The sequence below is a fragment of the Microtus ochrogaster genome, linkage group LG4 (assembly GCF_000317375.1).
Source record: "Microtus ochrogaster isolate Prairie Vole_2 linkage group LG4, MicOch1.0, whole genome shotgun sequence".
In the NCBI taxonomy this organism is placed as follows: Eukaryota; Metazoa; Chordata; class Mammalia; order Rodentia; family Cricetidae; genus Microtus; species Microtus ochrogaster.
The window spans coordinates 40,155,115-40,173,259 of record NC_022030.1 but is presented as its reverse complement, the minus strand read 5'-3'; the positions used below and the strand labels follow the sequence as shown (position 1 = coordinate 40,173,259).

At 34.8% G+C, this 18,145-nt stretch overlaps 1 protein-coding gene across 4 annotated transcripts in view; it reads right to left on the bottom strand.

The window, feature by feature from the left end:
* Window positions 1-18,145, bottom strand: part of Erbb4 (erb-b2 receptor tyrosine kinase 4) — a 1,055,173-nt gene that overhangs the window by 203,500 nt on the left and 833,528 nt on the right. For all 4 annotated transcript variants that reach the window (XM_026786414.1, XM_026786416.1, XM_026786413.1 and 1 more), the window contains exon 19: window positions 16,422-16,520. In XM_026786414.1, the coding sequence (XP_026642215.1) occupies window positions 16,422-16,520 (99 nt within the window). The remainder of the gene's footprint in view (window positions 1-16,421; window positions 16,521-18,145) is intronic.

The window sequence follows — 18,145 nt, the reverse complement described above, 5'->3', positions numbered from 1 at the left end:
TCTCTCTCTCTCTCTCTCTCTCTCTCTTTCTTTATTTCTTTTTTCTTTTTGGCTTGGATAGCTCCTGACTAGAGTGCTCCTGCAAAAAGTAAACGTGGCAAAACACCAGACTAGATAATGGTGGGAAAAAATCAGCTCCAACAGAAGTTATTGGCTGTGGGTTAGCAAAGGAAGTCAGGCTGTAACAGCTTACTGGCTTGAAGAAGAGAGAGGGGTCAGGGGTTCAGAACAAGGGCAACATGGCACCTATTCAGAACATGTGACAAGGGTAATTATGATGGTTAAGAGGAGACGTAGGGTTTAACTTCTCAGATGGAATATGTTTTAAATATCCAAGGCAAACCTATTTTACCCAAGAACATGTAAAGTGCCCACAAATCTTTCGGAAGAATCTGTCTAAAGAATAGCTGAAGAATGAGCTCTTAGCCTTTTCCTCTCATGTCTCCTGAATATCCAGTATTTTTTAATAATCATTCTGTTCTCTGAAACAAAACTACAGGAGTTACATTACTTAATCTTGGATTCTCATGAATTAAAAAATAATCTGCTATGTTTCCAGCACTCCCTGCTTCTATTCAAAGATTTATTGGTGATGCATATAATATATTCTGATTACCATTTTATTATTTTAAGCAAATATGGTAAACAATTTAGTACTCTAATTTGGCAGAAAGAGCCATTTTCAAGTTAAGTCATTGTTTTGATTCCTTTTCTATGACTTACATCCTGTAGGACTTTGGCCCATTCACAATCTCCCTCCAACCTTCAAATTTTTAATTCTACAAACCTATTGCACAGATTATTGTAAGTGAAAACAAGATCAAATTCACAAAGACTCGGACAGAAGTCTTAAACCACTGTCGTTGCTTGAAAACCTAAATGTCTAACAATAGTCCTGAGCAGTCTGTGTCTTTTCTGCTTCTGTTTTCTTATGAACTGCTTTAGCAGAATAACACTGGGGCTTAGCAAAGACCAAGTCAGTTATTCTTAACTGTGCTACACTTCAGAGGTATCACATACCTTCAGAATGATGAAATCATGGCTGAATATTTTCTGAACAAAAACGGCCTATAGCTTTCATCAAGAATTTCAAAGGAATCTCTGAACTATAAAAATGATAAGAAAGCTTGCCTTGGGCTTTTTTTTATTTTTGCCTACAAAGGAACTAATATTGACATTAAAACATGACTAGCCATGCTAATTGTGACAGTTAACTTCAGCCCAGTATGAGGATCTATCTTTTCCATTACTAAGCTTGCAAAAATCAAAATTATTGTTCTTTTCTTTTTATTTCAAGTTACATTAGAGCACTATGTTAACATTTAAATTATTCTGCCAATCAGAATAGAGATGATAAATGTCTTCTTCCATTCTTTTGTCTTTATAATCCTATGAAAATGATGGAAGCCTAATAAATTTGGGACTATCTTGACAAATGTGTTGGCTACGCCAGTCACCACCTCAGGCAATTTAAATTGAATTATTTTATACTTTTCTTATATTGAAGTGAAACAAGATAATTTAGACATAGATTGTTTCAGTATTTTTCTGAGATATTTCTGCTGTTGGTGAATTCTTCATACAGAACAAAAGCCTACCATAGCTCAAAAGGTACTTCTGGCCCATCTTGATTTGATGAGAGGACATGATTTTAAGTGTAAGATCTCTATAGTGTCCAGTAAGCATGAATTTATTGTTTGCCAAAGTCTGCTATTCCTCATAAGGAATGCTTTCTCCAGTACTGTGGTTCTTTTCTCTTGACTGGACCACTGCGATCACAGGTATACTTGAACTAAGACAAAAACCTAAACAGGAAATAGGGAAAAAAGGTATCCAGGAACTAAAGGATTGAAGCAATTGAGAGGCAAGTCCCAGTTCTGTATAACAAACCAGGTAGGATTCTAAAGTCATAGGTGGATTTTCAACTTAGTCTCCAGTTATAGCACAGGGTGGAATTCTTAAGGTGACAAGTCTCCATGGTAAAAGAATAACTGACAGATTTCCTGAAATATCTAACAAAAGAAATTTCTGAAATACGATTTAGAAGAGCAAATGTGAGTTATATAGAACAAAGAAACAAATTTCTAATGCAATAGTTATCTTCATTAACCAATACTTACACAGCACTATCTTGAACAAGTTGTCATATAGATTTAATGTATGATACAAATATTATATATGGAATATAAATGAAAAGGGAAGGAAACAAACCAATGTTACATTTTAATTTTGAATAGTTGATTAAAATTAAAATCAATGAATCAGAAATCACAAAGTCAGGAAAACTCCAGAAATATAAAGATCAATATCAAAAACAACAGCTGAGGAAGTGATATCTAGGAAGCAAGCCTCAGAAGGAAACTCAGGAGCAATAGGCTCTTAAAACAATAATATAAGTCTATAGTACTATCTATTTCATATATGTTGAGTGAGTATAAATTTATATACTTATAAAATAAATCTACACACCACCTTGATAAAACAAGGGGAACTGCAATAAAACTTTTCATTGCAAAACACGGAAAATAATTTTTAAAGGATTAGCAGTGACAAACTTGGCTTTTCTTTTTCATACAATAAATTCTATTTTGTTAATTCTGTGCCTCACCTGCACATAGACTATTCTTGCTGCCACACAGGGACATAGTGAGGATCAATTTGATGCTGTACCTTGCTATAGCTAGCAATAAGTAAATACAAAACAAACAACAACAATAAAACTAAGAAAACCAAACAAATCCAAAACACTAGTAATTCTTCAATGTGCCATTGAAATGTATGAATGTCTATTTACAAATATTAATGCTTAATTAATACCTTATGAGTATTAAAATACTAAAATTAAACTTTGATAGTTAAAAAATAAAGAAAAACAAGTGGGCGGATAGAAAAAAGTCAAGATAAAGTCATCCAGCTTATGATAAAAAAATCAAACAGTCTGATCTGCCTGACAAAAATCATTTAAAAACTGCTGGGTTACTAGTATCCACTTTTTAAAAATAGGACATTATGTTTTATTTGGCATAGGAATTGGCCTAATTGAAGCATAGGCTAGAGAGCCTTTCTTTCAATCCCTGCTCTCTAGTTAAAGGTGAGTGGGGCTCTTTATACAGGACGGACAGATACTAAAGTGACAGACCTCTACTGAGCCAGATGTGTTCTAATTCCAGGTTCCATATGAGGCACAGATATATTCCCATCATATGGATCCCCTGATTTCTTTAAATTATTTAAGAATGCATTTAATCTTTTTTTTTTGAAATTCAGCTTTGAAGAGCCTCATTTTTTTAAATAAATTCTACACTCTGAAACTTTACATCACTTTATGAAATTGTATATTTTAATTTTGGCACACTGTAGGTTGAGCCTGTGGTCTAATATATAAGGTCAGTTGATGTTGCAAAGGCAAATTAAAAATGCCACTTATCAGTGATGGGATGTAAATATATTATTACTTTCTGTAAGGTGTTATCGTAGCAATCAACACCCTGAGAGAAATAGAATTTGAAAGACAGCTTATTCAAGCATAGAGGGTTATGGGATGTTTCCCATTTCCTAATTGAGTTTCTAGCTGTTCTTTGTTTTGTTTTGCATTTCTCTTAAAACGATGATACTGACTTTGTTCTTACTCCCAGAAAAATGTCACCTTAAAATCATGCTGATGCCCCTTATTTTATAAATGTGAATTCCTGAATTTACTCAATTGAGTAGGACAAACCCAAATGATAAATATCTCTCAGTAATCATTCAGTGCTCACCATTTATGAATACTTGATGATCCAATGCTGATTTGTAAGTCAAGCCATTTTGGTGCTCCAGTAGTTACACATAGTCTTAACTTCATTGCATAAGAACTTGTAATGTAATATCTCATGAGCAGAACAATGGTGAATAACAGAGAACCATGGTGCAGAAAATGTCATAGTTGGCAAATACATATCTTTAAACAGAGTGCTTGGGTGACTTAAATACCAAAACTGTCTTTCATCACATTTTGATTGGCTGACTATTAGCCTTGAACTAACATTGTTTTGTCTGGAATGCATTTCATTTAAGGTGATGAAAATGTCTTGAGTTATTAGCAGAAATACATTAAGAGCCTTCCTTTTCTATCCATATTATAACAATCTGGCAAGTATATTAGCCTTCAAAATGGAAGAATGTTGTAACTATTTGAATTGCTAATGTAAAAAGAGACTTGCTGAGAAAATTCTGAAACTATAGGAAGTTCCTAAGCAGAGGATTTCATTTTCTTACTGTGCAAAGTTGGCATTAAATATGCAAGTATCTCTGCTACTTTACACTTTAAAAGCTACATGGTCTTTGTTGCTATATCAGCATACTGACTGGAAGTAAACTCCTTCAACACACCTGGATCACAGTGAACAGGCATCCGAAACTGTTTCTCTCTTTGTTTCTCTGATTCATTTTAAGAAGTTCAGGTTAATCAAAGTTAAGAAACAACTTATTGAGTTGAAATGAACACGTGTGCAAACCTTATAATGAGATATGTATTAATTGGGTTAGGGGACTGGTTTGAATACCACATTCACTAGAAAATGATGCATTTCTGAATCCTGGGAAGATGATGGAAGGATATTCAGAGGCAAGGGAACAGAGATGTTAGAAGGTCTTTTATGCAAAATGTGACCAGCAGCAGTTTTTTTTTTTCTTTCTGAGAAAGGGTTTCTCTGTGTAACAATCCTGGCTGGCTTGGGACCTGCTTTATAGACCAGGAAGGCATCAAACTCACAGCGTGCTGGGATTTAAGGCTTGCACTACCACTGTTTGTCTATGCTCTTAACCTCTTGTTCTAGTCTTGTGTTCATCTGATAAAATGTGCTGACCAAAAGGAGCTTAGGGAAGGAAGAAGTTTATTTGGCTTACATTTCCATGTTAAGACCTTCAGTGCAGGCTGTAAGGGAAGGAAATCAGGTAGGAGGTTGGAGAAGAAACCGTGCGGGAACACTGCTTACTGGTTCTTTCCAGCTCACTCAGGTTTGTGCTCAGCTATCTTCCCGGCACAGCTCAGGACCACCTGCCCAGGCACTGATTACGTGCACAGTGTACTGTGCTGCACTTCATCAGTTCTTAACCCTTATACAGGACAGCCTGCTCTAGGAAATTCCTCAAATGAAGCTTTCTTCTCAGAGATCTTAAGATAGTCTCATGTTGACAAAACTAAAGAGGATACCATCTGAACTCAATCAACCTCATGATACACATTCTAGAATTAATATTCTCTTAGTAGCTGTACAAATATTGAAACTGATTTTATCATTCTTAGTTTTATGCCTTGTTTGACAGTGTACCATTTTAATGGGAACCTGACTCAAATGGAATTATAAATGGAGAATGAATACATGTTTTTTCCATGCAATTCCATAGATTTGATATATATTTTCATAGGAATAAAAAATAAGATTGTATTATTCAAAATGTTATATGCATAGTATATAAGATGTATCAGAATTAGAAGAACCGTGTTTTATATTCCTATAAAACATAAAATATAAAACTTACTTTTCATTGTAAGAGCATTAGGTAGGTCAGTGACTTCCTATGATTTTAATATTTCAAACTGAAATGTATTCCCCAATGGTCTTCTAGAATATAGGTTGTAGACATAGAATTTAGACTAAAATATCTAAACATACACTCCCAATTCAGTACCTATATTAAATGAAAGACTTTAAATCATATACTTAAAATGTTATCATTAAAATATTCAAATAGAAAAAAATTTTCATTATGAAAAACTCCTATAGATGTCAATAAGATGTTGAATAGAATTAATTAAATTTTATCCACAGATGGTGGGTGAATATCTCTGGACAATGGATGGAGCATTAAATAACAGAGTGATAATCTAAACTAGCAATTTTATTCACATCCTAAGCAGCACAAAGATGGTATACCTCCTTCAGAAAATCCATTGCTACATTTCAGTTAGAAAATTCTGCCTGCAAAACTGCATCTGAACTGCTTATAAATATTTCAATTCCCATTTGTAAACAGCAATGCTATTTCCTTAACAGTTGCACATACTCTCGAAGCACATAAGTAAAAATGTGCTACACAGAAAATTACTAAAGATGTGCAGAAGTAGCAAGAGCCTATAGTTAAATTGAAAAGAATTAAATTAATGCTTTTGCAAACCACCATTCTTCCCCTATAAGCAGTTATTTTCAATGACAATTAGAATGCTAAGCAAAAACTTGATTATTCCCTAATAAGCTTGATACTACCTACAGGTATAAGGAATATAGATCAAAGTTATCGTTGTTATAAAAGATAATTATGAAGAAAATGAGGCAACAAAACCATTAAGATCTGTGCAATGGGATTGAGGCGATGACACTGCCCAAGACGCTGCTTCCACAGGTGTGAGGGCAGAGCTTGGGTTCCTGACCTCACACAAGAAGCCAGAAGATGTGGTGGCTGCCTAAGGTCCTGGCATTCGAGAGGCAGAGGCAAGGATATAAAGGGCAAACTGTGATGCCAGACTAGCTAGACCTGGCAAGATACAGGAAAGAGAAAGAGAGGGAGGGAGAGAGAGAGAGAGAGAGAGAGAGAGAGAGAGAGAGAGAGAGAGAGAGAGAGCAGAGACCCTGTCTCAATAAATAAAATGGAGAATCATTTCGTCCTCACTCCCCCGCCTCCACACACAGATGTGCTCACCGACATGTAGACAGGCATATTCTTGGTTCCATCCCGATGAAGCACTGGTTTGTATTTGAAACTCACCTTCACTAAAGTTCGAGGTATGTCATGCTAATTGTCTTTACAATCCTTTGGTTTACATACTTAACAAGGATCTGTGCATCTAACATACACTTCATAAAATATGAATAAATGAAGTAAAAACATTTTACTTTTCCAAACATAAATCTTTCCTGAAGATTTACTACATAGTGCCCGCTATTGTGAAGATTAGAATGTATTAAGTAGCTGTCAACAAAAAGCACTTAAAATCTCGCTAAGGAAGCAAAAATAACATACCTGCAATTAAAGAATGATAAATAGTATCTGTTTATACCCTAGCAATAAATTGTAAATTTAATGGAAAATGAGACAAAAGAGGAATATAGAATAAAATTTACTCTCATTTGAAACTAGCATTATGTGAAAACTAGGGAACACACTATATTAAAGCCTCTCTCCCCCCAATAATAAAATACCTTTTCTTTCCTCAGAGTATAGTGATTAATTCACTAAATGAATGGATGTTCTATAATTCAAACTGGTTTTATTTTACAGAACCCTGACTCTGTTTTAAATATATGGCAGTAATAATTTTCTGATTTTATAAGTAAACTTGTAGTGTCTGCACTCTTCCTAATATGCTTGTTTACCTCCTATAGTGATTTTTCCACATGGTGGAAAGAGCTGACAAATTTTTAATATACTGCCCTGATTTACTTATTATTTGTATGAACTATAACAAAACTGTTTCTGATTTACTTATATTTCATTGTAAGGATAAGAGAAAATTACAGTCAACAGAGCTAAGTCAAATGGGCCATAGATCTTAATTATAAGTTGTCAAAAATAATAGAAGAAAAAATGTAAAAAGGGAAAAAAATTAACTGGCTCCCATGGCTACTTCCCTTCCAGAAAACAAGCACAGAAGGGAAACTCATCTTTAAAGATAAATCCCAAATGCTTCATTTTCATTTTCCTGAAGTTAACTTTCTCACCTAGCTAAGCAGCATTTTCAGCTATTATTAGCGATGGGCCAATATCAGCTGACCAATATCCGTCAAACTCTTCCGTTCAATGAGCTTAGGGACTCCCAAGGAGCTGCATGTATGCAGACTTCTGCTTATAGCTTCTAATTATTTTCTAGCAGATAATGGAATAGTTAAGTTCAAGGAGGTTAGATTAAATTTGTAAGTGGATCAAAACCCTAGATAAAATTACAGCAGCAAAGCTCGCTATAGGTACCCAGAGGTTTTTCATTTTGAGGTGAAGGGGCTCCATTGGTAACTTCTATGAAAAATGGGTTTCCTAATTTTACTGCTTCATAAATACTTTTTTTTCTATTCTTAGCATGACCGTTGATATGTGTCAACTGTAAACAGTAGGTGAATACTGCATGCCGGGCTCCTCGATGGTGGCTTCCTGGGAGCTACAATGCCATCTAGACACACTTTAGAAAAATCCTGATGTCTATTCCTTCCTGGATAAGATAACCTTATATACTGTATGTAGGCTAAGTTATCATTTGAACAACTGAAAGAAGTACAAGTTGATGGTAGCTATGATCTGAGCAGTGGCTGCGATGAAGCTGAAATATTTAGGGAATACTGTGAGGCCTATACAGTTTTTATTTTAAAAAAGTTACACAGACATTGATCTTCTCATCTTTGTAAAAGAGTGAGTTACATAAAATTTCACATGGAGTAATAACCAGCTAGAAGGAGATGACAGACAAGGCCATCAGCAGGACTTTCCAAGGAAGATTCACATCTCTGACAAAGCTTAATTATAAAGATTATGTCTTACAGTTAAAACTGTGTGGGGAAATTCAAATACAAACAGGAATGTATGAAATTTGTTCTTGTTGGCCTACTATTTAGATGGCAGTCACTTCACATGTGATCTAGGATTACTTACTACTTTTGCTGAAAGTGAAGTTAAGGTCTAACTATTAAGATTTCAAGATAACATTTTGATCTTCAACTGAATACTTCAGAGACTGTGGTCAATCTTTAAAGGTGGTCATTCTCAGAGACATGAAATCAATCTTCTATTGACAAATTCTATGTAACTAAGTGAATATAACCCACTGCCAACTGGCTAGGATTGTAGCAATCTGTGCTCTGGAAAGAGGGATGCATTTGACAAGATACCACACTGATGTGAACGAGAATAGAGAATTATTTTGATGACTTTGAGAAAACTATTTTAACAAAAAGTTGAAGGCATACTTGCTAAGTATTCACTTTTGCAGTAATAGCAACACCTCAACATGGTCATTACCGTCAATGAATACTACATTAAATCTTGATTTGCAAAAGAGCATTTATAGAAAATGTGACACAGACTGCAGTTATCATTTATTACATATCACAGTAAAGTAAACTCCAGTAGGTTGGCACACACACACGCATACGCAGACACACACACACACACACACACACACACGCTGTTAGTATATGTATGTGTATGCCATTGCATGTAACAGAGTATTATAATTCTTTCTAGGACCAAATTGCTTCCCTATGAAAACTAAGATAAAATTAGGTATATGATACATACCAAAATTTTTGCAAATGACCCTTTCCTCCTGAAATTATTTAATGTTCTTGAATATATAAACAGATCATCAACAAAGTTTGATATTTCCAGGGGCACAATTGGTTAGTGTGCGGTATGTATGTGATAATTCCAAAATTGTTTTTGGCCCGGTAAGCAAATATTCTCTCTCCCTCTCTTTCTCTTTCTCTCTCTCTCTCTCTCTCTCTCTCTCTCTCTCTCTCTCTCTTTCTCTCCTGAACCTTTCTGTGTGTGTGTGTGTGTGTGTGTGTGTGTGTGTGTGTGTGTGCGCGCATGCATGTGAGTACGTACCTGAATTTCAATGCCAGAGGTTAACCTCAGGGATTTTTCTTCATGCTTCCTACACCTTACTTTAAGAGGCAGAGTCTTTCATTGGCCTGCAGCAGCTAAGTGGGACCTGCTGTCAGACCAGCAAGCACCATTCATCAGCCTGCCTTCCCCCTCCCCACCCTAAGAGTACTACCATTACACGTATGCCACCAAATTGGCTTGATGTGGGATCTGCGGGCCAAGTTCAGGTCTTCAGAATTGCTTGACAAGCCCTCTACAATGCACTCTCTCCTCAGACTCTACAGTTGCTATTTATGAGCATACAGTATTTATTCCAAATGGTGTCTCCTGGCGTTACAGTCAAACTGAATGACTTTTTTCTCCCTAGGTCATCATAATTATGAAATACTGTCCAGATTAGTTTCAGAAATAGCACATGATCAGTGTAATTCTCTCTCTTCTCTGCATGACAGTCACAATCCTCTTAATCAGATATAAAAAGTCACCAAGTTATAGAGTTGGGAGAGCCAGAAAATTACACATCCAATAGACTGATTTGTAGTTAACAAATTTAAATTCTGATACAGTAGACTATGAGCTCTTGAGACATTTCCTCTCATTTACACAAATTCAAAAAATGTTTTTGTGAACAAAAGCGTCTGAAGTTACATGTTAAGATTTACAAAGAACAACCTGCTTTGGATTTGGGGAGTCCCTTTTGGGTGATTCAAGAGATAAAATAAGCCAGTTGGAATATAAAACTTGTCAAGTTCTTTATGTAGCTTCAAACCATTCAGTACCCCTTAAGGCAATCTCTCAGGCTCAGGATTTGGGAGCTACTGAATTCAGTTAACTGTTACTGGCAATGAGTTATAGAGACTATAATAAATTATATTTTTCCAATTTATTTTTGTCAAAATCTACAATACATTCAACTTTTATCATTTTTAGCAGGACTCATCCTTGTGTGTTTATTCCTATCAAAACAGAAGGAAACAAAGAGGCAAAAAGTAAAATTTTAGTGGGAGAACAAACATTATGCAAAAATTACTGCAGATCATTCCAGTAATTAGGAACAAGGTGGTAAAAATGAAACCTATTAAAATAAATAAGGGGGATATTGGAAATCTTTGAGAGGATCACTAGCCAAGGTCCTCTAGTGGAAACAGGGTGAGTCACCAGCATCCTAGACACATGGGGAAAGTCCTTTGTTAGTCCACAAGAAAAAAAAAAACCTTCAGAGAATACCCTAGTACTTTACAAAGGGTCACTGGTCAAGCAGGAGACATTTTTTAGGATCTGTTTTTATGATTCTATACACAGGGAGGTTGAAGACAGTTGTAAGCAAGGCAGTCTAAATGAGAGGTCATGATTCTTAAGGGTGTAGGGACAGGTGAGTCTAAGTGGCAGTTGTGACCACCGAGACACAGAAAGAAACTGCAAAGGAAACGAACAGGCTATAAAATAGACTTCACATTTCTGCTGAACAAGTCAACAGGATAAGCTGTAAGGGAAACAGTTTATTTAGTCACCAGAATGATTCTCTTTTTAATTTTTAATAGAGTAGTGAAAGATGAAACGTTGCTTCAAATACAGTTATATATTTGCTTTGTGAAGGTATCATCTTATTTTCAGAATAAAGAAGATTTCTAGACCTAACTAATTATTTTTATTTATTATTACATTTTTCCCTAAGGACAATAAGAGTTGTTAACTGACTTTGGAAGATCATTCCTATAATATAGCGCTTTAAAATTTTCTGAAATGTTTACTTCTAACATGTACATATTGCATTTATATATAAAAATTAAGAATTTATATGAAACATATATAACTGGACTAAATAACATGAATTTTTAAGAATAAATTGTTAATGAGATCGGTAATCTAAAACTCATCATTGACATTACGTAGTCAGTCACACAAAGGAAATTTTGCAATGTGAAAAAACAGCCTAAAATTTTTCCATCATTTTGCAAGGTTGCTAAATAATGTGAATAGATTATAGGTTTCTCATCCCACTCACATAATGATGACAATTAGAGTTTGAAGAATTTACTCTGAGTATCACAAATATAATACAGAAAGGATAAAACAAAAAAGTCATGTGAACTTTATTTCAGTATATGACAGTTGGCTAAGATAAATAAAAGTCCTTGTGACACAGCAAAAAGAAAATGATTTTCTCCCCACAAATGATGCAATTTACTTAATATAGTCTGGTCACAAGAAACCTCTTTCCTCAAATCACTGGTCACGAACTATTGTAAATGTAGCATGGGAAAGCCAGACCTAGAGTCAACTAGATTCACACAAGCTCTGAGCCAGGGTTGCAAAACCATTCCTGGAATTTAGCATAATTATACAAATTCTTCCAATCCTAGCTGATTTTTTTAAAATAAAGCAAACAATTTTGCTAAGGTATTTCAAAACAATCTCAACAGATAATGATTTTAAATGTCCTGGGAATAATAGAATGATGGACACTCAGACAATCCAAGAGTCTGACTCATTTTCCAGGACTCTTTGTGGATAAATACATCTTCTACAAAATTTGATGTATTTTTTTAAAAATACAAAAAAAAAACCCACCCGAAATACCAATAATAAAAAATGCCAAAGAAACCTCCTAGCAGTTTGCATTTCGAAGAGAAACTGTGCTACTTGAAACAGGAATTCGAAGTGTCTCTTAATGTAGGCATCCTTCTTAGGAAGGTAGACCTTTAGTTATTTCCTTAATATCATTCAATGTGATCTTTCTTTATGGGAATAAAGAATGCACTGGCCATTCAATAGCAGCATGTTATTATTGTCATTATGAATCCATTAGACATGTTCAGGCAAGCTAAGTAGCAGCCCTGTGACCAAATTCTCCTTCTGCTGCTTTTAGTGAAACATTTGATAAAATACTGCCTGCCCCTGATTTACTTTCTGCTCGTGGTAAAAATTTAAAGAGAATAGAAGAGTCTTTTCTTTGTCCTTGGATATCAATAGATGTGTTAGTTGTTGGTGATGAGATTTGATTATTAAGCTGCAGTGTTTTTTGCCATTTGTTTTAAAAACCAATAAAACACACATAAATACATATTCAATATTCATGCCCATATCATCATTATAAAATGTGTAATCTGCTATAGAGATAAACAGAATAAGTGTAAAGAAAACTAATGCTTAATAAGTGTTTGCAGTTTTCAGTTTCTTTGTAAGCTTTAGCTTTTTTAGATCTAATAATATATGAAAAAACACATGCACATATAAAAAGAAATGCACACAGACATTGGTGTGCAAAAGATATTCATAGTATGGTTTCAGAGGATATCATTTTTTATCAAAGCTTCTGAACACTTTACCATGTTGCTACAATACCTGGTGGCCAGGCATTTCTTTTGCCTATGGTTTTCTGATATGGGAGTCCCCTCTGTTTGCTGTGATTATTATTAATGAATAAACAAACTGCCTTGGCTTTATGATAGGGCAGGACTTAGGTAGGTGGGGAAAACTGTACTGAATGCTGGGAGGAGGAAGTTGGAGGTGGAGAGACGCTATGGAGTCACTGCCAGAGTCCGACATGCTGGAACTTTGCTGGTAGGCCACGACCTCGTGGTGATGCACAGATTAATAGAAATAAGTTAAATTAAGATGTAAGAACTAGCCAATACAAAACTAGAGCTATTGGGGCAAGCAGTGATTTAATTAATATGATTTCTGTGTGGTTATTTTGGGGCTAAGCTAGCTTGGCAGCGGGGACGAACAAGCGGGCCCTCTTACTACAGTTCTCTTTGTCATTGTACCCTTTTTCTGCCATCCTCAGCAGGTAAGTCATGAAGATAATAAACCCCTCTGTCCATAACCACTAGTCAATGGTGTGGGAGCGGGCATAAGCACTCTAGTTCTCTACTCTCCCAGCAACTCTCAACCGAAGCAGTTTAGGAGAAGATGGGCTTAACTCCCTTAAATCTTGACTAGGACAATTAGAACTTGATTGTATAGTTTCTTAAACAGAGAGAGGCTACAGGTATCATTGTGGTAGGTAGCAGTTTTCTTGTCTTATTTCCATACTTTACCAAGGATGAATCATTCAACTCTAGCATAAATTACTTCTACGCAAGTATTTATTACATGAGCAGCTTGTGCTTCTGGAAGAACTCAGACTAAGACATTCAGCAAAGATACTACTTTTATTATTACTGGATGACTTGTAATTTCATCTGTCCTTTGGCTCAAAACCAGTTTTGCCTCCATGGACCTACCCTTTTGATTTGCGCTGTTATAAATACTTAAAATGCTTTCCAAACAGTGTGGAAATTCTAAAAATGAAGCTACATAATGTAGCCAGTCATTTACATGAAAGTTATACTAACTTACTGAAATTGCATTCAGCATCAATGTTGCCTGTTAAAATGATTTTAATCAATGTGATGCTATTGCTCCAATAGTTTAAAACAAGTCACCAAGAAAGAAAATATTTCTTATCAAAAAAGCCAGCAGGCGGTTAATTCTCTAGCACCTACCCAAAGTGAGAAAAGCCATACAAAAAAGAAATTCTTAATTTTTACCTTTAAAAAAGAATAGATTTTTTTTTGAGTCTGTTAGTTACCAAATCCATCACCCACCTAGGAAAATGATTCCTTTCATGGCTCAATCAGAGGCTCATCTTAAATTCAACGGAAAGCTAAGTCTTCAAGCTCTGATCCTACTCCTGTTTCCATGGGAATAGGCTTCAGATCAAGGGGGAGGGGAGTGGATGAATGGGGTTAGGAGCTTTCAAATAATCATTCGAAATCATGATTAGGTTTTTAGAGCTTCTTTTTACGTGATTATTTTGTAGCCTCTTAACCCTCTTTTGCCAGACTGTTTCCATGGAAATACGACTGTCCAAGCCTCCAGCAGAGATTATTAGCATTCTTGTGAATTACAGCTTTGGTTGTAGCTCAAGGTGGCCAAGCTTGATCTTCTATCAGTTTTATATATGAACTTCTGCTTTTTATTTACTGAAATTTTTTCTTGTAATTTCTATTTAATTTGAAATTTTCCTCCCTGAGTTTATAACTATGATCTGGGTGATACTGAATGATTAGGGCTCTATTGAAAAAGTCTTCTATTCTAAATAGTAACATATGAGCCAGACATTTTGTTGCATGGAGTGTAATAACCTTTAACAACCCGCAGAAAAATATTTAGCTATTGTATAAGCAACATCTATTATATAAGTGTTGCTAGTAAGGCAAGAAGGGTGGTGTTTTAATTATTTAGCAACTGATACACACAGACACCATTTTCCAGAGCTGCAAATGCTTGGACCATCCTCAGTCCTACTGTGTAATAACTACTAATAAATTAACCTATAATAGCCTCATGAAAGATGGTTAGAATTGCTTTCAAAGTTCTCAAGGTCATATACTGAGTTTCTTTAAACCTACAAAGGAACTTTCAGAAGGAACTGGCTAAGAATATATAGCAATCTGTTTCGAAAAAAAGTGCATATGCTTCTTGCATTCTCTTTCATGTAAAGGTCACTTTAAAATCAAAATCATTCTTATTATTGAAGACATTATGCTAAAAGACAGAGAAAGAATGTATATGGATCTATTCCAGAATCCCTAGTAAGATCTCTTATGTTCAATGTGAAAAAAGTAACAGCAGGCTAGACATCTAATGTTATTCCACCCTACTCTCGAAAACTGAACAGCTCAATCGACAACTTCCACGGGGGGAAATCTGCAAGCTCTGATTGACCTCATCAAGTACTTTCATTCCTTATCCTCATTTTTATTATTCTGTAGTTGAAGCTTTTAGCACAGTCCTGTTTGATGAATCTGAATTGAAAAGAGTAAATATCGCTTGAGAACTTAGGTTTTAAATAGGTTCCTGTTGAAATATAGGAAAGACTAACTGGCTGGAAACACTAATTTTGATTTATTTTTAGCTCAATAAATTATAAATACAAGAAGTAAAGAATCCCAATTAATTTTTCAAAGTGGCTTCAGACTCCCAAAATGCTGTTCTTGTTGTCATCACACTTGTGTTCCTGAGAGCGGGGTCTGCTCTTAAATCAAACGTTCTCACTATCTTATTTATTGAATTCTATGCTGGAGCCCAGACTCATTCATACAGAGTTTTCTCTTAATTAACCACCAGAAAGGGCAGACTGAGGAGTTGGCACATTGAAGACAAGATAGGCAAATCCTCACTGTTCTCTGCTTTTGTAAGACATTATTTCCTGTCAAGCTCGGCAGACTGAACTGAAAGCGTCTTGACATCATCTTCAACTCCACAATCTGGGCTAACCTTGGGCTAAGCTCGGCTAAACTTGGGCTAACCCAGGTTAACCTTGAGTTAGGTTGGTCTGGTCTGTCATCCAAGTGAGATTAAATATTTGTAAGTTATTTAGCACACTGCTCAGAATCTATTACAGACTTTGTGGATCAATGATATTTTAGGCTTTATATGTACTATCTAAATAAGTGCTTATGAAGAATGACTTATGAAAATGACTTATACTGCTGTCACCATCCAGCACTTTTAACACTGTTGTAACTGTGTTTAATAAGTGCATGTCTGTCTGATTATAATCCAAATTATAAGTAAAATGGAATACAACATGCTTAATTCACAGAAGCAAATTCAACATTTTAACTATAAATACTTCCATATTCCCTAACAACCAAGAGTACAGTCATGACAGACAGTTGCAAACTAGGGATTACTTGAAAGGTATAATAAGATGTGAAGGGATCCTGAAATTCTAAGTATGAGGTTATAACATTTTCAGAGAAGAAGCTTGGAAAGGTGGTTGATCTTTTCATTATTTTATGTTCAAGCCCCATATTTGGCAATAAAGAAAATATGACTGTGGTTTGTGTACTTACATCCATGAACTCCACATTGGCTTTGGGGCCAGTTGTCTCATTGAGGATTTTAATGGCCACGGGGATTTTTACTGTTTCACCTTCAGGCACCCAAATACCCTGAAAGGAAAAACAAGTCAGATTGATTCTATATTGAGATTGAATAATATTTTACAGTAGAATATAATTTGGTTTGACCACTCATACTTTAATTTTATTTTATTTCATTATAGAGATTATCATATAATTACATTTTCTCTTCTTTTTCTTCCCATCAAAGCTCCCATATACTCTTCCCCATTCTACTTCAAGTTTATTGCCTCCTTTTCCTAACTCCATGTTGTGTGTGTGTATATATATATATATAATCTTAAATACTACCCTCTTAATACAAATATATATATATATAAATAAATATATAAATATATACATAATGTGACTTGTATGTACTTTTTTGGACCTGATAATTTGGCAATGGAAAACCAACTGGTATGCTCTGAGTTTGAATTTCTTTTTAATAATAAGCTTTTCTTCAGCATATCTTATGTGGTGTACATGTTTGTGGTCTAAATTAATAAGAGATGAATTATGCATATTTCTATTTTCATAGTATTCAATGTCCATTTAAGATTAATTTGGTTTCTTCTTATAAAAGGCTTTGCACTTTGAAGAGAGCATTGACAGAGGATAAAGTATTTAAATCTTATTAGGATGACAATACCAACTTTATTTCAAAACAAATTAAGTACTTTTTTGTTCTGAAGAGTATGGAAGCTTTATGTCTAAACAATAATGTATAAAATATAAATAGGTAGGATGATATTTATTTTTCAGTCCAGTTGTTTATTCTTTAACTAAGAGAAAAATATCATGTTTCTTAAATTAAGATGGAATAGGAATTAAATTTCAAAGGTTATTATTTTGAAAATAGGACTCAACGACAAGTTCTGGGGTATATGGAATACACAGTAATTTATCTATGTTATTAAATTAATGATTTTTGCCACTGGGTAGATATAAAATACTTATATTGACCACTGGCAATTCATCTTTTTATCAACATAATTGCAGGATTTAGGGATTAGGACAACATTAAAAATTTAGACTTCCAAGGTACAAGATCAATAATAGGTTTCTGAGTAAATGTAAACATCTAAATGAGGACAAGAAGTTTGAGAGGAAAGACAAGAATGCTTGGATTAAGGATGGATACTGTTAAAAGCACATAGTCCAAAAAGAATTCAGAACTTTTGTGAGACCATTACAGGATCTCAGGATGACTTCTGACAGTTTTAACTTAAAGACGAAAGGGAGGGAACTATAGGTTGCAGCTCTACATTCTTTCTCAGTGTCATCTGGAGACAATGATAGGAAGAAACCTAACTTAAGTAAATGTGTTTGTTTCATTCTATGTTGGAGTAATAGAAGAGACACAAACCCAAGAGACGTTGAATAGTAATAACAGTGAAGAAAAGTACTTTTTAACCTCCAGGATGAGATTTATGATAGTGTTTGACTTAAGCAGGTCAGTGGGGAAAAGTATGTGTCAAATGCAAAATAATAACATAAGTTACTTGTAGTATAATTTTGTAAAAGGATATTCAAGCAGAAGGGAGGGAAAAGCCTCAGAACCCAAAACCCCAGGCTATATCTTATCAGAGATGGTATCTAGGGCAGAGAACGTGCTTATCATTATTCAATAAAATAACCACATAGGGAGTTACTTTATAAAGCTGTAGCATCAA